The 24,954-nt window shown below is 43.6% G+C and overlaps 1 protein-coding gene across 12 annotated transcripts in view; it reads right to left on the bottom strand.

Moving 5' to 3' along the window:
* TENM4 (teneurin transmembrane protein 4) overlaps window positions 1–24,954 on the bottom strand; it is an 879,437-nt gene that overhangs the window by 51,337 nt on the left and 803,146 nt on the right. For 10 of the 12 annotated variants that reach the window (XM_040544436.1, XM_040544433.1, XM_040544442.1 and 7 more), the window contains 5 exons: window positions 20,081–20,348; window positions 17,772–17,915; window positions 16,508–16,757; window positions 13,797–13,817; window positions 6,467–6,699 (listed from right to left, as the gene is read on the bottom strand). In XM_040544436.1, the coding sequence (XP_040400370.1) occupies window positions 6,467–6,699; window positions 13,797–13,817; window positions 16,508–16,757; window positions 17,772–17,915; window positions 20,081–20,348 (916 nt within the window). The remainder of the gene's footprint in view (window positions 1–6,466; window positions 6,700–13,796; window positions 13,818–16,507; window positions 16,758–17,771; window positions 17,916–20,080; window positions 20,349–24,954) is intronic. The other 2 variants (XM_040544437.1, XM_040544444.1) reach the window with 1 other exon arrangement.

Here is a 24,954-nt window from a genome sequence, read left to right as displayed (position 1 = left end):
TTGCACACCTGAATGCCACAGGAGAAGCTGCAGCAGTGGTGGCCATTTACTCTTCATACACAATACCAACCCATCAGCTGTATCTTAGCACCTTGTCAAAAGCTACAGAGAGATGTGGAGGAATCCACAACAATGTCTTGCTTGCATGATTTAAAAGAAGTTGTTTTTGCCTGCCATGAGATCTGTCAGCATCGTGCCCAAGCTGGCACCATGGTCAGCGAGCCAGCCAAGATATTGGCACATCTGCTTGGAACGTTCCCGCTCCTCTAATTATTTTGCCCACCAAATGGCAAGTTCCTTAAGGTTTGGTGGTGTTTGCTTGACAAGCAGGAATACAGCTGAGCTCTTCAAGCAATGTGCTACATGTGCTTTTCAAAAGGAGGCACGACAGAGGGTTCGTTTGGTCTTAATTGTCTTTTGTAAGGCACAAAAGGCTCTTACCCCGTGTCCCAAGTTCACAACGAGTCTTTTTCAGGGCTCCTGTCCATTAGTCTGCGTGACAGGCCAAAAGGCAGTGAAGGGTGGCAGGCTGGATAATGCGATTTTAAATGAGGCAGAATTTTCTCTCTTAGCTAGTTCCATATGGATTGGATTGGACTTATCAGCAGCGTGTGCTGACAGCCGCTCGATGCGCGGTGCTGAGCTCTGATGGCTGCTCTGATTAACCAGTTACAGCAATAATAATCCGGGCATACCTTGGCTCCAATCGGTTGATACAGCACAACTTTATTTTGCATTCCGGCTTAGACAAAGAGCTTGCACAGCCAAATAACTTAGAGTGGGATAGAAAAGTTGCCACTTATCACCCTGCTTGGGGGCGATAGCAGGTGCATGCATTCCTATCACGGAGCACTTCTCTGCTTATCCCTCCTCCACGGAGCCTAGCAATCTCAATTACCTGGCATTTCCCAGGATGTTCTGCAGGGTAACAAAGTTTTCAGCCTGTCAAAGGTCTAATTCCTTTTTCCACTTGCCCCTCGCACAGCAAATACTCCGGTCCCTTCCTGAGTTTACCTGATTGCCTCGGAATTAAATCGAATTGCAAAGAGGAGCCCTGCTCTCCCCGAGACAAGTGTCTTTGGAGGGACGACTTGCAGAGAAAGAGGCATCTCACAGCTTCTTTGCAGCAGATTGTAGAGGTCAGATCAAACTTTTTGATAGGGATTTCTGTGTTTCCTATCTGATTATGGCACAGTTCCAGTGCTGGGAGCTGGAAACGGGCACCGAAACAGGTAATTCGCATGTTACGCATGTAAAGCCAAAGGCCTTGGGTTGCTTTGGCAGAAGGCTCCTCTCATGTTTCCATAGGAACATAAGGGGAATTAAAGACTTTCAGCACACAGCTCGAAGTTCAATCTCACAGCTACTGAGAGAAAACATCTGCTGCCACTAACTAGGTGGTGTTGCAGGTCCAAATTTTAAGCTCCAAGTTATGAAATAGATGCGGTAGGAAATCATGTTGGTTCCTCTTGGATAGTCTACGATCCCGTAAGGAACGAGGGCTGCGGCACCCCGTGCATCGCACCGGTGAGCTGTGCTGGTAGAAAGCTGGGATGCGATGACATTTGCTTGAAATGTCAGGACCTTGTGGTGTGAGGAAGTGACAGTGCAAGGTGCCACTGCAAATACTGGAACACAATGACTCTTCTAAAAAGCAAACCTCTACAAGTGATTGCATTGCACGTATAGCTCTACTTGGAAAAATAAAAAAAGAAAGGGTGGGGAGAACCCTTTTAAGTGAAAAAATAGGTACTAAAGGAATCCAGATTCAGAGCTTTCTTGTCAGGCTGGATGCTGAATAACTGGGTGATAAAATGGCAGATGAAAATCAATGTCAATAAGTACAGAGGAATTCACAGGGGAAGGAGTAAGTCTAACAACCCATATGCAATGACAAGCCGTAAAATAGCTCACAGGAAAAAGAAAAAAAAGGTGGAATTCCTGTGCAAGTTTTCTGCAATGATCAGCTTGGGGCTCTGCAGTGGTCAAGAAAGGAGCTAGAGGACAAGAATGGATTAGGAAAGGCAGAGAGAGAAGAACAACAAACACTCTTCTAGTCTCAAAAAGACAAGACTTTTTCAGACTGTGGCTAAATAAGTCATGGAAATTAGCACAGGATGTCTTCAAAGAAAAAGAATGGGTGTTCAGTGAGGTTTCTCAACAAATTGATGGTGGCATCTAATCACGGGTCCAGGTGCAATCTCTTCAGAAAGCTCCCCAGATGTCAATGACCAGAGTGTTAGCAGGGAAAGGTCACTGTTGTTGCCCCTTTCCCTATGTGTCTTTTCTGGCCACAGTTAGAGACAAGACATTTTGTTCAATCAGCCTCTGGTCCTCCCTGAAATAGCCCTTACGTTATTATTTGATGATACAAATTCTAAGTGCTTGTGGAAGGCCGAGTTTCTTCTTATAATTCTGTCAAACCCGAGAAGACTTAGCGAACAACTGAGATTTTGTTTACACATTCAGCAGGACGCAGCGAAGGAAGCAATCTGTCCCCAAATCAATTACTGCATTTTGCATTGTTTTTGTGGTGCTAAATGAATGAGACACCCCCGGCCCCAGCCCTGTCCTTTCTGAAACCATCTTCCTATTGTATAGACTTGTCACTGCCATCTCTCTTAATTGCAGGCTCCTTGGTAATTTCTCTGCCACAACATTTTTTTCCCAAGGAGAACCACTGGTGAGTACTCAGATGAAAACAAATGCCCTGACAAGCTGGAGTTTTAATTTTTCTTTAGATTGCTTGTAGAAGACGATCGTTATTAGCAGATGATAATTAGAAAGTGGTAACACTTTAATTTGCAAGGATGCATTGAAATTCGCTAGCGTCTGAAAGCTTTGCTGAGCTCTGTGGCAAATGAACAGAGGGATCAGACTGGTTCCTAACAGCTATGATAAACACTCTGATCAAACAACTGCCCCCACTATTTCCTCTGTCGATCTACCTGTCCTGTATTTGTATAGCCTACCTTCATCAGAGAAGCCAAAGATAGGGGAAGAATGAAATTCCAGGGGTGGCTTTTATCCGTCCTAATGTCTTGTGTAAGCCAAAAAGGATTTCTCTCTCTCCAAGACAAGGACCTCTATCCAGAACACACTTCGGAGAAATTACCCCTCTGAACTGGTGGGAGGTGATGTGGGAACTGGAAGAGGTGACCAATGTTATGGGGAAAAGGCTCCTGCTCAGAAAGTGGAGAATCACTCTGAGCAGTGATATCTGGGGGGGCTGTGTCCCTTGGGCTCTGTCACCAGGAGTGCTTCCAGGGCACTTCCAGAGGGTGGTTCGTACAACTCAGACGTGCACTGACACAGAACGAACCAGCCTTCAAGGTACGAGTTTCCTTCCACGGAAAGAAGAACCGAAAGTTCTACTTAGATCAGATCCTTGATTGGTCCAAGAGGCTGAAGGTAGGCAAAAGCCTATTTCGACACCCCATGACTGATTCTCCAGTTTTTATAAATTGCTGTTTTTCACCTGGCAGGTTATATTCCTTCAGTATTTTCCAGCAAGCTGCAGATATCATCTGATTAAAGCATTGTGAAAGTGGAGGCAAGACCTTGTTTCCTTACACCTTTTGAACAAGCTGCAAAGATGTTCTTAAAATACGTGGTAATCATCATCAGTTAAAATTAACTTTAGCCTTTAAAAGTAGAGTCCCATGAAGAGTAGTGATTCTTAAAGAGATGAACTTTCCGAGTCCTGCCCTGGCCAGCTGATATTTCTATAGCTGCAGAATCATTTTCTAATTTCCTCTGGCCCTTCACTTTCGCTGCCAAGAGAAGGGAGCAGAGGGTAGCCTGAGGACTACTGGCTACTTGTGCAAAAGCTCATTTTTATTTTGAACTATTATGAAATACCGTCACACCAAGAAAGAGCAATTGCTGAATGTTTCTGCTAGGATGCACGGTGTAAACAATGCTGACATTACATCGTTAGTGTGAGTTTTCACTGGTAATCATTTATTGAGGTGAATGGGAAGGGACTCGCACCTGCCAAAGCTTTTGTCTCAGCAGACTGCAAACTCAGGCTAGAACCAGATCAGGGTATGCTGTTTGCGAGCTTTCCATCAGGGGTGTGGGCTCTTGGATTATTATTTTCTTGTTGCCATATTGCTTCGTGTCATTTCCTCTTTCACTCTCAATTTACTTCTGTTCTGTGAAATTTCTGAGCGATGAGGAACGAATGCATGCATTTTGCCGCGGTATGATTGAGGTGGAAGAACAGCCTCCTGAGAGCCTGAATTGCCAACAAGAAGGATTTCAGCGCTGAAAGCTTTGAACTCCAGAGCTCTGTTTCCCATAGTGAATGCAGAAACATAATTCAGCTAAACCTCGCAACCTCCACCTGTGTAGGGAAATGAATAATATTCCTCTTATCTTGTACAAGGGAGAGTGAAGGTCCAACAATTTTTTTTTTTTTTTGGACTGGTCGAACGTCAAAGTGGTATAGAAAATTGGATTACAGATTTCTGGATTCCCTGATCTCATGACTCATCTGCTAGCCTGTCTGAATCTCTCTGCCCGCGTCACTTAATTTTCTTTTCACTCAGCCCTCTCATTTCAACGAGACGATTTCTACTCTGCCCACAGGTAGCCATTCCCTTTCTACATCTGTGCCTCTGGCAATACTTCATCCCAGTATAATGGTCACCTCATGGGAGTCTGGAGTGCCTGGAACCCATGCTGGGCCCTTTGAATATTACGAGGGTAGCAGTTTGGCCTTCAGTGCTCTTTGGCACAGTGCAGGTCTCCCAAGGTAATTTCTTCTGCATCCTGCCAGCAGACAACTAGCTCACATATAACAACAACAACAAAAATCAGTAGAGCTGACACAAAAGGTCACTAAATTGGTTCGGATTTCTTGGATTCAGTAACCATAATGTCATCTCTATGTCAAGAAAAATAACTTCCCAAGAAATCTAGCCAGGAAGAGAAACAAGAGCTCAGCTGCCTTCATCCTGCCTGCTCTTTGGGAAGTAACTTATTAGAGGATCCCTGGGTTTTGCCGAGGAGCTGCTTTACAAAAGAGCTTGGGATGGGCTTGGAAATTGCTGTGGTAAGGAAGGAGGGAGCTACCACTCCCAGATGCAATGAAAAAGGAAACCTACAGCACACTGATGCTCAAGCCAAGAACCTATAAATAACTCGCCACAATCCTAACAACTGGGCAAGAAGATGCAGAGCACAGCAGGCAAAAACGCCACATTTCTAGCAGCATTCCTGCACGGGGGCTCTTCCCTCCTCTCTTCGCAAACACTGCAGAAGGTGTGTGTACCAACAGTATCTTCCACCCCAGCTTTACACCCTCTGTGTGTTTTTTTTTTCGGAGGAGCTGTGGACAGCTGGGAGGAAAGACATCCTCCATATGCAGGGCTTATTACCTTGAGATTGCCAGACTGAAGTCTTGGCTACACACAGGACTGCATATGTTTGGCTAAACCTGTTTTGAACAATTTAGTTCACAGCCATGAAGGCTGTGTGATGCTTTTATTCTGATTTGGCTGTGCCTTTATCAAATATAAGTAAGCTAATCAGGAGAGAGGTGAAGTTATACTGAATTAGACAATTCCTATATCAAAATTAGCATCCACCCCACTACAAGATTTAAGTTAGATGCCACAGTGCCTCATGTCAATGTATAAACCTGAATTTTATGTATCTCTGAGCTATCTGCAGGTTTTGTTGGTATTTTACATATAGCAATGCTAATTGAGTTGTTGGGGTTTTTTTTTTTTTTTTTTTTTTTTTTTAATGCCAATGAACTGAACATAGGTGAATCCTACCGAGATTGGTAAGGACCAAACACTGCTATTTGGTAAGGAGCATAAGTAGTTAAGTGGGCATAAAATTGATGGGTGGATTTATTCTATTGCTCTTTGCACATGTGCCCATTGCTACACACCTCTGGTCTGGCACTTGTCCCAGCCACTCAGTGTGAAGACCAGGACGGTCTGAGAGTGAGGTGCATCTACAACTACCTGAAAGGAAGGTGTGGGGAGCTGGGGGTCGGCTCTTCTCACAGGTAACCAGTGATAGGACTAGAGGGAATGGCCTCAAGTTGCGCCAGGGGAGGTTCAGGTTGGAAATGAGGAGACATTTCTTCTCAGAAAGAGCGGTCAGGCATTGGGACGGGTTGCCCAGGGAGGTGGTGGAGTCCCCGTCCCTGGGGGTGTTCAAGGCAAGGCTGGACGTGGTGCTTAGGGACATGGTTTAGTGGGTGACATTGGTGGTAGGGGGACGGTTGGACCAGATGGTCTTGGAGGGCTTTTCCAACCTTAATGACTCTATGATTCTATATTTCCAAAGATGAGTCTTTAGGACGTGCTTGTGGATTGGCTTGGGAAGGCCTGCAAAGTCCTGGGTTATTTTCTGATAGGAAAGGAGAGCTGTCCCCAGCATTACTAAACAAGTCCCTTTCAAACAGATCCTGTTAAAAAAGCCTGTGGAGAAGAAGCAGTCTCACCCCTGGGATTTGTAAGGGTAGCGTCGGTGCCTTTGCCTCCATCTCCGCAGCGGGTATCGTCGAACGGGAGGCACTGATCTCCGGTTCCAGCCAACACCTCTGAATTCTTCACAATGTCCTTCACTGATGTGGTTGACTTGATTTTGTAGATACGTCGGCTGTTGGTGTCAGAGAGGTAGATGGAGCCGGTGATTGGATCTGTGGTCAAGTAATACTTATGAGCTGGGCTGTGGCTGAAAAACAAGGGTATAACGTTATTATTATTATTATCATTTGGATGATTTGTTTCCTTACACCAACAAGCAATATAAGAACTTCAGAGAAGAAAAATGCACAGGGCAGACAGACTGGGAAAGTGCAGCAGTGCTGTATTTGCAGTCTCAGTAGAGACGTGTTAACACAGCAGGTTTCTGAGCTATGTCTGTTACCATTCGCTGTGCTGGGAGTGCTCTCTGGCATGGAGGCCAGCTGCCAAAGGAAAGGGCTCACTGGCCAAACTCATACCAGGAACTACTACAGCTTGAGTTCCAATGTCTGGGATTAATTTATTTGACATGGACATAGCCCTGAAACTGGTGTTAGTGCAGTGCCAGACAGTGAAGGGAAAGCACAGGACACTAGACCTAGAAAACAAAGTGAAAAATAAATACAGCTGGCATCCCGAGAAGGACCCCAGGACAAAAACCCCAAAGCAAACCAAGTGTAAAGCCCTTGAAGATTTACTCTTGAAGATCACTGCACTGGGGCTCAGCTGGTGTTCCTGCGTATAAATCCCACTGACTTCAGCAAAGACCCCAGAGTCCTGTCCTGTCCTGGTGGAGATAAAATGTTTGCTGCCACTGGATTCAGCTGGGTCTCAGTGAAGACAGAAACAAAATGGTCCTTGGAGCATCACACTTTGCCCTAAGTAACAACATGAACTAGGAGAAGGTCTGAGGGATCTGAATGTCAGTCCCCTGTTAAACCTCGTTATCTTACTGCTTCCTTGAACCCAAGAAAGGGTGGCTGATAAAATGGTGTGAGCAGACAGAAAGGTATTTTTTTAGTTCCCTGGCCATGGCACTAAGTGAGCCGAAGACTGGAGAAATGGATAAACCAGCATCTGTTTTAGAAACAATAACCTGATGAATTTAGACACAATTTTAAGAATCTTTCTTTGAAGGATTCTATCTATGGCTTGGTAAGTCTTTATTTTCTTGAAATTAAGTGTGTACTACCAGCATGTATCGAGCTGCATCTGCTCTAAGCCTGAAACTGGTGCCTGAAAACAGAGCTCCTTCCTTCTAAGAAAGGCTAAGTCATAATTAGAAGGAGTATGAAAAATTCTCTCCTTTTCTACAGAACACCTCAAAAATGTCCAAACCCATCAGCTAACTAGAATTCATAATAAATGTACGGGCCATAGTTCAACGTTTTGCACTTAGTGCAATGTTCCAGGAGATGCTGCTTAGAAAGCCAAATGTCAATCACAGTTAACTCTGTCCCTTGTATTAAGAAATTTCCTCCCTCCTTCAACCTTTATGTTAGGAAAATTAACCCCTCTTCAGGCACATAAAACCCACTGAATTATTGTCAGGTTTAAAAAGCCGTAAGTTGGTTCTTCATTCAAATCACTTAATACTTTTTTGGGAAAAAAGAAAAACACCTTTCTGATTTATTCTAGAATATCCCCTGTGATTTATCCTATTAGAGTCTGAACAGATTTCATCTCTGCAAATGACACTGATTCTTGCTAAATAAAATGCTCTGACCTTCAAGACAGCTCCAGCCTGACAGTTCAGTCTCCATCTGTATTCCCTCCCAATGACAGCAGGCTGGGAGGGCATTATTTCATTTACCTGCATGTCACTCACACTAAGCAAGTGACTTCAGCCCTGGTGGAAGAAGTTCCCGGTGGGAATCCATCCTTCATCCTGATCCTCGCATTTTCCACTGACTGTCCTAACAATGCTCAGCTGAATGTCATCAGCCAGCTTTGGAGCTGTTCCTAAGCTCTGTTTTGCACAGGAGGTGGACAAAAAGAGGATGTTTTTAAAGGCACTTTGCAATTCTTTAGCATCTTGGAAAGCGCAGATAGCTCTTGCTGAGTCTTACAACAGGCCATTTGAGGATGGGTAAAACCAAATGATTTCTCCAAGATGGAAAAAAATGGTTGCAGAACTACAGGTTCCTGCTTCCCCCTCCCAGCACTATCATTGTAATTTATTTTTGGATTTCACAGCCTCACTCTGGTGGACTTTTTACTGATTACAACCTGTGAAAGAGCGAGATTTTAAACTTTTTTCTAATTCCAGCTCTTGTGCAGAATGAGCGCTGAAGTGAATACTGGTTTCCTTTAACCACTGATCAGAGAACCAGGTAAAAGTGAAACAACCATCCAGCAGAAAAGCTCAATGGTCCTTCCTACCTGAATTAAGTAAAAAGCTGTTACATTAACCTAATACTTGGAGTAGCTGCTGGTAACCCAAGGTGAGTTTTATTAATGAGGTCCTGAAAATAGGCTCCTCAAAAAAGTTAGGGGTGAATTCACGGTTCGCATCATTATGCATTTATGATTAAAAAATGAGCTCTGAGTGGTTATTTATTTAATCCTTTGCATAGCTTGATACCACAGAGACACACACATCTTTACTAGCAAATGTACCTTGGAAGAGGTGGAGAGAGAAACTTCTGTTTATTAACCTACCTATGGGACAGTAATAATCTTGGGTCACTTAAAACCTATTCTGGATTTCAGCTGGTGAGCTGATAGTGAAATCCTATGGCATGATTGCCTTTCTATATCTAATGTTATTAATGGTACAGGCAGCCCCAACACAAGCTCTGCCTTTTCAGCTGTATGAGCAATAGGAAGCACTAGCTGGTTTTTATCAACTAGACTTATTTTTACTAGCATGGCTTATCATGGTCTCCTACACACTGCTCCGTGCATAGGGCTTTTGTGTGTGGGAAGGCTTCCTTGGATGGCTTACGTGATGGAGTATTTAAACTGGAGTGCTTTGGAGCAGGGCTGCTCAAATGCAAACTGTTAAAAAATGAACAAGCTGCAGTTTTACCCCACCAGCTTTGGCCAACAGTTTTCACCACTGTACAGGGAAGGTGTCGTGTTCTGCCCTCGCATGAACCGCGCAGCGTTAGATGCTGGAGCTTTTGTTTAACACTTTGAGATCCTTCAGGATGAGAGATGCTAAATAAACATACTGTGAAAGTACTGTAAAAAAAAAATAAAAATTTGTAAAAGTTCCCAACCTGCTTCCCTTCATCTGTGATAACGCATGAGCTCTGGAGCCAGGAACACGGAGGCTTTGCTTTTTATTTAAAGTCAAAATCAGAAGGCAAATCCAAGGGGCAAATTGGACTGAACTGAGCAACAACTGAAATAAATCTGCCTGGGGCAAAACAGAGAAGATTTTTGGGTTTGTTTTCTTTTATCCCCTCTCATTGCTCAGTTAGATAAAGGAACAAAACAAAAGACAGGATTTTTTACTGTTCAGAAGACAATCAGTTACAGTTTTTGTAGCCTTAGAGTATTTATCCCCCATATTGAGACTGCCACCACTGGAAACGGGCTGTGGAGGGAGAGAGCTGATTTACTATTCAGATTATTCCTTTTGCTATTAAGATTTTTTAGAAGAAACTCTGAGCACTGCATTGATATTTTAATTCCCCAGAGCAACAAAACAGGATGGGGATGCTGGGATGGGGTGGGCTGATCCCTAGCTGAAAACAGGCTCTTTAGTGGGTAATAGCAGGCACAATGGTGTAATCACTGGGAGCAGTCTCATAAGCAGAAGTTATGAGAAGTTAACCAAAGTTAAACGAAGGTGAAATGACTTTCCTATATACTTGATGTGCTGGGAAAGCACAGGGAAATCTTTCAAATTCACAGTGACCCCAGGGGGCTGGGGTTGCATATAGGCTGTCCCATACATCTGCCTTGTCCCCTTCCTTTTTTCATTCTCATTCTTAGGACAGGATAGTGCCAGCACCATCTGGGAAGCTCTGCAGATAGCTTAAGGGATTCTAACTCCATTTTAAAGTGCTTATGCCTTACATGATTCCTAGCAGACAGGCATGAGGAAGGAAAGTGATAAAATATGGGGTGAATAGGCAGACGTGCTACTCATCTGGATTGCTTCTGCAGTACAACGATAGGTGTAGAGCAAAGGTTGTCATTATTCCCTTGGGTGCAAAGTCCATGGTCTGCAGGAGCCTCCTGCTCCAGCATGGGAAGCCAGTCTCTAAGGAATAAAGCTGGGAAAAAGGACATGGTCCCTTGATTGAGCAGGTTACCTATGTCAGCACAGCAGACTGCACCTTTTTGTTGGCTTTTGTTCATCCCACTGAGCTTCAGATGTCTACAAGGCAGATGCTTACATACAAACCGTCTGCCTTAACTCCTCTTACAGCTGATGGAGAGAAATAGCAACTTTTGAGGAACGATTCATCTGACATTTTCACCATTTGTGTTACGAGATGACCTGCATCTTAGTTTTTCAGATGCGAGGCCATCTCCCACCTCCTCTAAATGACAACTGCTGCTAATGGTAGCAACGTGGCTCTGAGGTCACCTGAGAGGAGCAGTCACAACACCCAAGTTAGTTATCCGTAACAGCTGATCTGAATACAGCCCCGGTGCTTTTTTGGATCTGATGCCTCCGTTTCAAGCACATGAAATCACCTCCGTAAAACTTTCTGTGCTAGCTGCCCTCTTCCCCTCTGAGCCTCGGTGGCCACATGCGTTTGCTGGTGACTAAAGAACTGCTGAATTCCTGCAGCCAAGAGTTTTTGTTCAGAGGGGCTGTTTCCATGGCTCCATGCTAAGCACCCTGCAGCTCGCAAACAGAGGATTTTATTATAGCTTGTGTGAGGTACTGGTCTTTTTTTTTTTTTCTTTCCCTGGGTGACATTCAATAGATTAGCACATAAGGAGGCCACACAGTGCAGTGAGCTGAATTTACACTTGGCCTTTTAGTGTTTTCAGTTTGTGTGCGATGCCCAAAGCTCTTCTGGTGTCGCAGGCTGGATAATAAAACTTCACAGCAATGCTGTAAGCCAGCCCATGGACTGCAAAGGACTTTTGATCTGAACCTAGGGCAGTTTTCTCAGGCATCTCTTTTTGCCACTAATTGTAGCTTCGTCTCTCTGAGGTATGGATAGAAACAAGAAAGGAAGAATATGTTTAAGTGTGGCCACTTTTTGCACATCTGCAAGACAGAAATGCTTCACTGCCCTCCATGTTTCTGCAGAGAAAAGGCAATGCCAATTAACTGCAAATTGTTATAGCCATGCTTGGAAAAGGTCTTTAGTTTCTGTTGGCCCATCAAGACAGGTCCATACACATAGCCATACGGGAATAAGTTCATATTCATCTATTATTGAATGACAGATGGGGGAAAAATTGGGATGCATTGCTATTTCACGATGATTTCTGGGTTAGCTGATGTTTCTGTGTTGGCCCACAGCCCTTCTGGCTGTTATAGAGATGGATCTCAGCTACCTATGCCGTGCTGTAGAGCTAAGCCTCTTGGTTGGTAGCTCTAGCACCTCTGGAGAACAAGCTCCAGAGATCCTTCTCCCTGAAACAAGGAAGCTTTTGCATATGGATCGCAGCTTTTCCAACCCACTGAGGTTTGCTCCTGTGGATCTCACCCATTGCAATTATTGCCTGCCAATGATGTCAAGGTTAGGGCCCTCTGGAGCTCAAAGCTAGGACTACACCCACTCATTTCTTCGTGGCTCAGGGATGAAGAGGCTTCCTAACATGATGTGCTATGGCAAATGACACAGAGCAGCTGCTAACTCACATGGATGACTCCCTTAATGTAGTCTCAGAAGCAAATACACGATCTAGAGCTCCTCATCTCTTCCTCCACCCTTACTGGTTCCCTTTAGACTGCATTGGAGTAGGAATGCCTTGGCTTGATGTCATTTCATTTCTTATTTTTCAGGAATTGCCTATAGGCTGAAGCCCTGCCAGCTTCGTATAGCTCTGGTGGCATCTGCAGCATTTGTGGCCAGTCCATATATCTTGACTCAGTGATTGTCTTCATATAATAAAAACTCCTCTTGTAACAGCTCTTCAGCTGCTGCCCTTCACTGTCAAAGCAGGTGCACTTTAGTGGCTGTGTATTTCTAGGTCATTAAGGATACAACCTGGCTGTTCCAAAGAGAAATGAGTTTTTCTGTTGCCTTCGAATGATGTGAAAGAGAAGCTGGGGTCTGGAACTCAGCCTGATGAAGACAGTCAGTGCAAAGGTCTTGTGTACCAACCTCCCAGCCCAACTAATAGACCCCTTGGGCCAGTTCATTATACAGGGGAAGCTCAGCCTTTCATTAATGTTTTGGCAATAAGACAAAAAAACACTTTCTACTCTATTGCATTTCCAGGCATGCAGATAAAATGAACATTTCTGGTTTTGCACAGCCTCTATAAAATCAAAGAAACAGTAAATAAAAAGCACGTAGCACAAAAAATCCCCAATCCCAAATGCAAAAAGAAAACTAAACCAAAAAAAAAATCCCAACTCCACAGTCTAAGCTTCTAATTTAGAAAGCATCTGGGGAGAAGGATGGGAAACTTGTCAGAGCCAGAGAAGTCCTTGCAAACACAAGCTGTGACAGGAGGTTGACATCTTCCTGAATGCAACTGATTGGATCAAACCCACTGCAACTCCAGTGAACCCGAGTGACAAATATTCTTAGTGACAAAGCTCCAATTTAGGAGTCTGTCTTTAATGCTGTTTTCTTGTCATTACTCTTTTTCTTTTTTATTGCATTTCCTGGCTAAGGTTCTGAGTTGCACTACCTCCTATCTGAGCCTGACACACTTTCACAAAATGCAAAGGCTCTCTGTGAAGAGCGCAAGCTGACAGAGTTACAAAACCTTACTTCCCTAGATGAGTGATGCCAGGGTACTTCTGGCTCTTCATTTTGTCCATTGCACTCCCCAAAACTCAAAGGGAAGACACTTCACCCTATTAAGACTATTTCTCCATCAAAGTTCTCCAAGCGACCTGTATCCTGGCGGTGCCTTCTCTTTACTTGCTGAATTCCCACCCGCTTTTCCTTCCACCCTCCTCCTCCTGTTACCCTGCTTCTTGTGTCTATATTTCCTCTGTCTGCAACTGCAACTGATCATGCAGAAATCTGTGCGATTCTGCTCTGTGATTAATGGCTTCCCGTTCTGATGACTGATCGCTTACGCCAGTTTTAATCACACCAGCTTCATTTCCTCTTGAATCATCTGGAAATGGCACTCATGGCTTACTGTGTAACAACATGCAACAAGACAGGGAGCGGCATAAGAATTCTCCACTGGTTGGCTTACCTATGTCTGAAATCTTTATTTCTGACAGAAGACAGGAAAGCAGGGAATAGAAGAAAGAATGAGGTGTTAGCGGCTCAGTTTGAAGCATTATTAGCAGATTGAAAACTTGACAGTAACTGTATCATACAATGCAATAATAAATAAAGACTTAGCTGGAATGACACTGATATATTTTATATTGGATATTACTTGTCAGTAAGCTCATTTATGTATCGCTGCATATCACAAAGGAAGTGTGATCTCACCTGCTTGGAGTTATCCACTTATGCAAAAGATAGGACCAGGCAGACTTTATCATACAGAGCAGTGCCGAGCTAAATACATGTAGATGCAGATATCTTCACAGCTTTTTTCACTATCCTCAAAGCAATACCTTGTGATTTACAAAGATAACTTTACAGTTGCATAGTTGTGGGTGGCAGTTCATTGCTGTAAACTCATGAACTCCAGCCCAGAAGACTGAAATTATGCCGAGCTGGATGTTTTTCATGGGGCTGGTTATAACCATGCTGCAGTTATCTGAGACCCACAATGCATTTGCTTTCCTCTCTGCAACAGAACACTACACTCTAAAAAAAAATTAAAAGGAAAAAAAAAGGAAAAAAAATCCAAACCCAAAGCCAAATCATGAGGGTGTTAATCTCTGCAGAGATGCTGATTTGAGAAGACACAAGCAAACTCCATTTAGTACAAAAGCAATGGCTTTCCTCCCCAGCTTTTAGTCAGCCTGCATCTGAACTCACTTACTTTATAGCACACCAAAGTGAAGAAATGTTTATTAGATCCAGTAACCTAAGTGTTTGCACAGATGAAGCAGCAATCGTTCCAGCAGATTTAAATCTGGAGTAAATTTAACTTTGTGGCTCTACGCAAAAGCAAGCAAGGCCACTCTGTCAAGGCTTCCAATTTTCTCTTTTCCAGTCAGGAAATACTCTGCAAAACCTCCGCTGGGTCTGGTATTTCCACTGACAATGAAACAGGGATCGGGTTTTCAAAATTGTACTTCAGGGAATGAGATATTAATCCCAGTGAGTTGCAGTGGGATTTGGGCCCCAAATCACCTAGGTTCTTCTGGAAATCTCACCTTTGGTCATTAAAATAACTTTCTGGCACTGGAAGAATATTATATTCTTTAATATGGACCAGCACAGAAGATTTATCCCATCTTCTTGCCTTATAAATATGAGAGAGATTATGTATTTGTATATCAAATAAATGAACAGCATGAATCAGCTTTTTGCTTATTTACTCAAAAGGTACTCCAGCCCTCTGGGATGTGACTGTACACATGTCATTGTGGGCTTCCTCACACAATGAATCCTGATTTTGTGGTCTTTCTGTGGGCAGAGCAAGACACCTATTCTGTAAGTGTCAGCCTTGAGATAGCTGTCTGGATTTTTTTTCTCATATACCATGATCTACAATGACAGTTCTGCATGCCAAACTAGGCCTTCAGCAAAGTCTTGTGGACCTAACGCCTATGGTGTGTTTGTAAATGAGGGACTAAAAGGATCTTAGAAACCAATTCTGCTGCAGTTCAGCCCTTCCATTTTCCACCTGTGGCCTTGTGGAGCAAATGCAAATACAAAATGCTGTATGGGATCCTGCTGCTCTAGTAAGCTGTAATGGGACCTTCCGCATGGCAGTCCTGGCAGAAAATGGGGCCTTACTTTTGTCCCCAGAAGACTGGATGTTAAAACTGAGTATAGCGGGGAGATTCTTACTTTCTGGGAATTCTCTTTCAGGCCAGACCTTGAGAGCTAAATGGGAATGTGAACCTTCCTACGACGTTAACTTCATACTGAGATCTCAGAAATTTAGGCCAGGTCCTTCAAGCAGAGAGGTCTCATTCAGAAAAACTGGTTTAACTCCAGTGATGTTCCTGGGGTGAGTCTCATCTGGCCACATGAAGGGTTCAGAAGCAGGCTGTGGTGCATTGAAGCAGAAGTGTTTTTGTTGTGGAAATTTTGCAAATGAAAAATATCACCACTGATGTCAATATGAAATTTTGTTTCAGTCACAATCTATTTAATTTCCTCAGAACTTGTGATAAATTTGTAATGTTCCCTTCCCTTCCTTATTTTTAATGAATGTTCCTTAACAAGCCTCACTATTTCTCCTTATATAATTTTTTCCTTTGTTATTTAGGGTAAAAGGAAATGCTTCACTCATTTTAAGATGATCCATCTATATTTTCACCCTGACACAGCTGTTCAGTTGGAGACTGCAGGGAACTGATACGTGTTTGTCTCTCAAAAACAACTAAAAAAGCCCTGAATCTGTGACTCCCTGGGTGATCATCCTGTCTTAAGTATGAATGATCATCTGTCCTGATTAACCTCTACATATTGTCATCAGTGCTGTGTCCTTCCACGTTTAGGTTATCCCGGAGGCTGGTTGTTAATTTTAAGAATTCCCACTGGTCTCTAACTAGACTGAAGGGGAGACATTAACACAGTTTGATTCAGCAGCACAAAAATGTGACAATATTTTTGGTATATGACTCAGTTCTGGAAGAAATCTTGCTAGGCCGATGTTTCTCTGGTGTAAGTCAAAATCTGCAGAGTTGCAGAAGAGGGAAATCTGGGCAGCTCTTTTTTTTTTTTTTTCGTTTTAATGTTTTTTATTAAAAGTTTTGCTCGTTTTGGGTATGCAAGATTTGTGCACAACTTAATGGCATAATTATAACAGCCACATGCAGTACAGTGTACCTTAACTCCAGTATGTTGGTGACATTGCCAGAGGGAAAGATTCTTCGGATGTAGTTGAAATCTCCGACGTAAAGACTTCCATCAGACCCACAAGTTAGGGCAACAGGAGCCAGGAGTTTGTTCCCATCTGCAAGCCCATTGCAGCTTGGACAAGAAATGCTACGTCTACGGCCGTTGCCCATAATACTTCCAATTACAGGCGGCTGCTGGGAAATAAACTGGTTTTCCCCGTTTCCTTTATGCAGGATGCCTAGAGAGAGAAAGGAGTAATAAGGAAATTAAGGGTAACACAATGGCACTGCTGGATGCCAGCTGGGGAAGCTATTAAGTGGCAAGGGGGTGTATCATCACATCATATTTTTTTGTGATGGTTTCAAGGAGGGCCCCCTTATCTGAAGTAAGCATTTTTTATACAGCCCCATTACATTTTTTGCAAAATAAAAGTATATAGGGAGAACAAGACCGTCTTTACTTTTGAATGAAATACACTTTTCAGCATCTCATGAATTTTCACCTTCCTCTTCTGTCCCTCTTTGCCCTGTAATTTGCAGCCTACCAGGGAAAAAAAATCACATAGCTCATGAAAAGATAAGAGACAAAAAAATATGGTGCATTCTCTAGAGAAATGTTTCATCTGCAAAGCTCAGAGGAGCTCTGCTTATGTTCCTTATAAGTGTAGTGTTTTCAGCAGTGGTGTGGGATGAATTTAGATGTTTGCTCCCATACCACTGCTATCATTCAGAGAGAGACAGTGCTTCCATCTTTTGAATGTATTCAGTGGAGGCTCATCAGCCTCCAAACCTTCCTTATGCAGTCTTGAGCTCCCTTCAAGGACTCTGGCACCTTCCATTTTCCCTTATAACCCACAAAGCCTCTCATTTCTGCAAGTACATTTGCACGTTGCAGGATGTGTAGGGGTGGATTTACAATCAATGGAAGGTTCAATCTGAATTCACTCCCCTTATTTATTTAAGGAATATTTTCCTTGTTAATCACCTTCTTTTAAGACACTGCAAAGTTAGAGATGCCTATATGTTTCATGGGCATTCATTTGCTTCACCATGGTCAGCTCCTCTTGGATTTACACACACAGCATTGCTCGTAAATACAAGTTACAATAAATAATTTGTTGTTAGCATATGTGGTAGAGTACTTGTGTTGGTCAGGTTTCTATCCTTTCCGTTTCTTGAATTCTTAATGATGACAAGCAGCTGGGCCTTGCAACAGAGCATTATTCTCCTGTTATGTGCTACAGTCAACCTACCACTTTGTATGTTGAGGGCATGGTGCTTGTCCAGGGACCATCCTCCAAGTTTGGAAGCATCAATTTCATAACCCTGAAGCACAGCTGTCCTCTTCTCCCACAGGATCAAGTCAGGACAAGATTCATACTCATAACCCACTGAAACTGTGAGCAAGAGAGAAACAAAAGACCCCCCTAGGTTAGTAACCTGGAAATGCACAATCAGCACACACGGAATTTCAGCTGAGCAGGGGTAAGAACAATTCTAAGTGCAACTGCCTATTTCATTTAAAATGTCATAATCATAATGTGGAGTCTTAATATTTCCCACTTTAAAGGCCATCCTGCATTTAAAAAGGTCAACACAGTTGTAGATGTTGGGCAAATGTGCTAAATATTTAAAAGGCGCTGTTTTAAAGACATATCTTAAAACAATGGCTATTCTAGAGTGTAAAATAATGCTGGGCTCCTAAATGGGAGCATTTTACTCCTATGTGCTATCTTTGATGTAAGACTGCATGTCAGGAATTTGCTAAAAATCATGGTCTCACTTGGAAAGTAAAGACATACAAATGAAGCGAGGGACAGTGAATCCCTCAAAGACCAAAGACTCTTAGGCCAGGTTGACTTGTGGTCATTGTTAATGTCAAAAGGGTACACAGCAAAACGTGGTTTGACTTGCCATGATGTCTAATCAGAGTCTTTCAGGAGTAACTCTGCTGAACGTACTGGAATTACTTAGGAGTAAAATGATGTCAGTAGAAGGAGAATCACGTTTTTGACAGAATAATTTTCTCAGAAGCGCAAGACCCAGTTTCATTGGTCTGCTTTTCTTCTGCCCTACCACATCTTTTCAGTACTAACAGCTGGAGCAGAGCAGAATTATAAGTTCTGAACAGATGAAAAGCAATTATATAGCTCATTTTTTGCCAGAAAAAAAAAGTCTGGTATCCTGAAAAGTGCTGAGCACTAAGTGAACTCAGGATCCCCCATCAAATATCACCCTTTGAAGGTTCACACAGTATCAGGGGAAGCTGTAGTTCAGGAAATAAAGACTTGATATTTTCCACTCTGCTGGTGGATGTAATCACTGGAAGCCTGAACGCTGATGTCCTCAGACCTGCTTGTGTACCCTGGGGCTGCAGAGCTGCATCATGGAGTGATGCATCACCTGCTCATCTAGCATCTTGAAGAGCACGTAAACATAATATTTCAGTATGTGATATGAAGACACGCTGCTTATTCTGGGCTCCAGACTGTGTAAGGTTCAGCAGGTTGTATCACCCAGCCTACTCGAGGCAGCTGAGTACAAGGAAGGCACCTCTTCTTCCTCTTCGAAAACATCTCCTGTAAAGAGACTTATCTTCTGTGGGGCTACAAGGCACCAGGGAACAATCCTTCTATCAACAAGAGGTATATTTGTTAGTTTGGGATCTCTCCCATGCTGCTAATATCATTGACTTGGCATCCTGAAAGGTCCAGTCTACACTCTGCTGAAGACCTATACATAAATTTCCGCTGGCTGTTCATCAGATAGGAAAGAAAAACTGCAAAGCAGCATCATCTTACTCACTGCACACTCAAAATACCCTGTTCCTTCCAACATCATTGCACAGGGCTCACTACGTGAGGTCTAGGATGGCAGCAGGAACCGGAAAGAACGTGTCTCTGCATGGATATTATAGCCACAGCACAGCTTCCTGCTGCAGTGAGGACTTCAGGTTCCGTCCCTGCAGAATGGAAGGCATGGGCCATACTGCTTGGTGCTGTGGATGTGGCACCTGGAGTATGCAGAGCCCTTCCATCCTCTGCCCTGCAGCTTCTGACAGTCTTTTGCAGATATAAGTGACTGCACGAGGTACAAGGGAGAAGAGCATCACGCCTACAGCATCCCAGCTTGGGATGACATTCTTAAAAAGGTAATAAATGGGAAACTATAAGATCAGGGTAATCCTGAAGGTCAGACAGAAGGAGGGGAAGAGATTAAGACCCAGTACTAAGGATTTATTTCAAAGAAGTGCTGACAGCTTTCAGCTGTAGGTGAGAGGTAGCCAAATGCCTCTAGTCCCAGTTCATTCCTTCTGCATGGGTATGATGGTAGCAGCTCAAGACGTATGCTGGGCCAAGAGCCAGAGAATAGATAAGCATTCATCTCCTGGGAAAATGTGTGCTGTCTGAACATCTGGGCCCAATCCTCTCCAAGGAAACAGCAGTGAACCAGCAGGGACCATTTTATGTGTTAGCAGTTGGACCATAACAGTCTCCGACAACGTTTGTGCATTGCCACTCACCTGCTTCTAAAAAGAGACGCAGGCCCTGGGGTCACTTACCAAAAGCTTCTGAAAGCCCATACACCTTCTGGCTGTAGACGTCTGTCTTATCCCAGATGAAATAATAGGACAGGTCTGGAGCAGCTGCAAACCACTTTCTGAAGAGCCGCCCCTCGACGGCCACCATGAGGTGGACTTTCATGAGGTTGAAGGGGATGGTGGGGTGGGTCATGCTGATCCTCAGGACTGATTTGTAGCCAGCTGTGCGACTGCTCAGGTAACTCACTTTTATTTTACTACCGGAAACGTTAATCTCCTCCTGTAGAGCCTGTGGAAAAGCAATCCAGGAGTGTTAAATCAGCTCCGAGCAGACAGGAAACGGCAGTGAAGCTGCAATTAATCAAACACACCTTTATACAAGCTCTGGTAGACATGTCTAAAAAAGCACACCTAGTAGGCATCAATTATGAAATCAGATTTATAATTTATAGAGTTAGTTCTGGAAGCCAGGAATGCCTCCTCTTTCTCCATCTCTGTTACATCGGAGAACAGCAGTAGTGGGCGACTGCTGCTGTGGGGAAGCAACTAGGCCTACAGACCCAGTGCTTGGTGGGAACACCTGGAAGAAGTGGTGGGTGATTGTGGTGGGTGACTCCCTGCCAGGGCACCTATCTGCTGACCCGACCTCTTGTCTAGAGAGAATTGTTGCCTGCCAGGGGCTCAAATATGATACATCATGGTAAAAGTGCCAAGGGTTCTCCATGCGTTGGACTGTTACCCTCTGTGGCTATTCCATGCGGGCACTAGTGATACTAAGGGCAAATTGGAAACTATCAAACAGGATTTTAGAGCTCTGGGGATGGTGGTCAAGGATCTGGGAGCTCAGACATTTTCTCCTCAATCCTTCCAGGGAGGAGGGAGGATGGGAGGAGGAGAAGACAGATTTTCCAGGCTGCGCCGCTGGTGTTGGCAACAGGCTTTTGGTTTCTGTGACCATGGGACCCTGTTTAAAGATAGACAACTGATGGGGAGAGATGGGATCCACCTCACTAAGCGGCACACGTGTCTTTGCCAACAGGTTGGCCAGCCTGGTAAGGAGGGCTTTAAACTAGGAAAGACTTGAGAAGAGAGTTACAGAGAGAGGGTAGTCAGCAAAACACGGCTCAAGTTGGGGTGCCTCTTGTGGTGGTACATATGGGACACATGGAGCATCCTCTTTGACCCCTCCTGGGAAACCTACATGCTCGATTACCTCTCTGAATTGCCAATACAGTGAAATACACAGCATGGGGAATAAACAAGAATTAGAGACCTGTGTGTGGTCACAGGGCCATGATCAGACTGCAGTTCCAGAGACATGGTGGGATAGCTCGTGTGATTGGAATGCTCTCATGGATGGCTACATGCCTTTTGGGAAAGATAGGCCAGGAAGGTGAGGTGGTAGAGCTGCTTTTTATGTGAGAGAGCAACTGGAATGTATCGAGCTCGGCCTACGGATGGGTGAAGACATGGCTTAGTGGGTGATATTGGTAGTAGGGTGATGGTTGGACCAGATGATCTTGAAGGTCTCTTCCAACCTTAATGATTCTAGGATTCTATGATTCTAAGACTGAGTCAAGAGTTTATCAGTAAGTATCTTGTTTAAGTCAGTGTTTACAGTGGGACTCATTGCTAAAAGGAGTCCCTGGACTCAAGGCGAAAGGAGCTTGGTGTCTGAGATGTCTCAAGCACAACAGTATAGCTTCCATTTTTTCTATCTTGGTAGGCTTCTGTAGTTGCTTATCTTTGCCTCCTGGCTTTTCTTCCAATAAAATACCAAGCCCTTGGCATGTGGATTGTATCCTCATGGATGTTCCCAAGTCTTGACCATAACCTTCCATTCTCCCACGTCACTAATTGTGCTCCCATCCTCCCTCCTCTGACCATATCTCATTTCTTCCCCTTTACTCCTCTCCCCTTCCCTGTAACTTGTACTCTCCTACCTCACCTCTGGCCCTCTTTGCCCTGCCTAGCTCTAGCCTCTTTTTTTCCTCCTGTGTCTTGACCTTTATCTTCTGCCCTCACATTTGTTCCTACTCATCCTGGTGCTTGCTTAAAACTCTCTCCCATCTTACCTATGTGATGAAGCTCTTGACCTGACCTACCACCATCAACATCTTTCCCCTGCCTTGTTCTCTCCCTTTCCCTCCTTTTCCAAATTCATTAGTATTCTAGGTGAGTTGCTTTGTTTTCTCCTCCAGCCACACAGTGGGGATATTGCGGACTGACTGGGACGTTCACCTCACAGGTCTCCATTCCAGTACAGAATTTCACAGAAGACTGAAGGACAGCAGGGAAAGTTTTGTCTGACCCTGTTCTGCTTTGAGAATAGAGGAGACTCAGTAAAGATGGGATTTTCAGGTAATTTACCTGCTAAAGTATAATCAGATCTTAGCATTATTATTATTTATTTTTAGTTGGAGAAATGCAGGGGTATTTTCTGGAAGGCAATGCAGTGGACATCCCTTACACCATGCTGATTCTCCTGTGCAAAATGGTGATGAAGGGCATTTCTTTCTCAATTCTTTTGGGAAAAGAAATCAGTTGTTACTTTTCAGAAAATTTCATCCTTAGGTAAGCACCCAACATGGTCACTTTCAGCACAAGCTGGCAACCTTCGGGAAACTTCGAAAGATTAAGGTAGAAGCTTAGCAGCAAGCCTGAAAACTTGGTCTGATAATGGGATGTGTCAGGAGGTCATAACTAGCTCTGTTCTCTCCTGCACCGCTTCTGCAATTCTTTCATGTGCTGGGCCCAAAATGAGCTATGAAAATACTTCCCCAGCAATAATCAGCTTTCATAATGCTAAGGGCACAGAGGCTGGAAGGCAGGTGGGTCAAGAGATCCTCCCATCAGGAAGGGATCACAGCTGTCCTGGGGCTCTCCATGCCACTTCTGCGCCTCCCACACTCAGTTCCCTCTGTGGGAGCAGTAAAATTCCCTGATGTGACAACTTGTTCATCTCTTACAGGTTTTCTAGTTAGAGTTATAAATAACGACAAATGTTGTAATCTGCCCCCTGAAAAGACCTCTTCTAAGCTATTATCCAAGGCCTAACACTTTTTCAAGTGATAACTTACAACCTCTGGGCTTGCAGCACTTGACAAACGGACACATCCAGAAGTTAAAGTGCTGTTCCACCGTGCTCATAAATATTTACTTTCTCTAATGCAGCCTTTTAAATTTACATATCTCAGCGCTTAGGAAGCTGAAAAATGACAGAACTGGGAAAACCCAGGATTTTTAAATATATTTTCAGAGCTCAGCAACAAGCTGGGCTGGGACCAGGCTCAACCAGAGATCAGCTGAGCCAAGCTGCAGTAAAGGTGGTCCCTTGCATCAAATCTGTCCTCATATGTAACCCCTTTAGGAAAAAGCCAGACAGAAATAATTGTCACTGAGGTACTATTTGCAATGTCTGGTTCAAATCCCTGTCAGAAATAATTATTTCTCTCTGTCATGATCTGTCTCTGCTGTCTACCGTTTCAGAGGAAGGGTCAGCACAGTGGTATCGAGGCACTGAGCAGCACAAGGGATTGTGTTTAAGGGTGCCTCCTTGAAGATCTGGTTCAAATGGTAATTCAGATTATCCGAAATGCATTTGTAGTTTGTAAGCAGTACTAAACTAGCATCAAAGTAGGGTGGGAGAAGGATAATCCAATAGGACTCTGGTGGGACAAGAGGGAAAAATAAACTTTAAAATACTCTGAATACACAAAAAGTAATGATGGCTGACTTGTGTACTTATTTCTCTTTGATAATTGCTGCTTTGTCCAGACAAATTCATATGCTGTGTCCAAGACTAGGGCTCCTGGAGTTTATCACAACCTAAGCAAAAGTGGTCGAGCCACCAGCTCAGTCAGAAGAGCTGGAGCTTCAGACTTACGAGGGATTTTCACCACTTAGCAATTTTCACTGCCTTGTTCCCTTCAAACCTGGGTGGTGATCTATGTTTGTGCTAGTAGCAAATTCTTCCACTCTTTGCATGAGACAATGTAGAAAATATTGTCTCTGTGTGCAGGGTTAAATGTTTTTCTTACGGCTACTCTTCACTCTGCCAGTATATAAGGCAAGAAACTATCAGTCTTTTTTTTTTTTTTTTTTTTTAATGCGACACTCAGAAGGAATTTTGAGAAAGAAAGGCATTTAGGGCCTGATTCAGGGACCTTAGCTCAAGCACCTAGTGCCTTTGAGATGTCATATGGTATCCAAAACCTCTGCATGGGGATGATTGATCTGACATGGAACTTCTTGGGATCTCCACCTTCCTGAAGCTACAGGTGGAGGTCTGAAGGGACTCTTCAAGGCACCTTAAATGGCATCAAATCCGTGTTTAGGCACCTGAATCTAACACTTAAAATGTATTATTTAGTCTTTTGAATGCATCCATGTAGAGGACACTGCATGTATTTGTTGAATATCATGAGGTTCCTATCTGCCCACTCCTTTAGCTTGTAAAAATCCCCTTCCCAGCCCTGCCATCTGCCTGTCAACTCCTCCCAGCTATATTCTTTACTATTATATTTAACATTTCTCTAATGTGGACTATGTATTATAAAATGCAGCTGCAGAAGCTGACAGCTAGGCTATTTTATATTGTACGTATACCCAGTACAGGAATGAAAAGTAGTCCGTTTATGAACTGAAGTGTACAGTCAGGACTCTGCTATAATAGCAGAGTCTCTTCCATGACTCCTATATCACAAACTCTTTTACCTTCATCTGTCAATATTTGAGGAAGAATACAGTTTTATAGGTTTTGGCTCAACCACTTGGCATGTGGGAAAAGTACTGTTCATCATGTCGTATGGGGGACTTACTCAAATTTAGGAACCTAAAAGTTAGGAGACTCCTCTAAGCTACTCTACCAGGTCTCTCTATTGGCAAAAGGAAGA

The sequence above is a fragment of the Cygnus olor genome, chromosome 1 (genome assembly GCF_009769625.2).
Source record: "Cygnus olor isolate bCygOlo1 chromosome 1, bCygOlo1.pri.v2, whole genome shotgun sequence".
Classification (NCBI taxonomy): Eukaryota; Metazoa; Chordata; class Aves; order Anseriformes; family Anatidae; genus Cygnus; species Cygnus olor.
The sequence above is the reverse complement of the archived record's forward strand: the minus strand, read 5'-3'. Positions and strand labels throughout refer to the sequence as shown.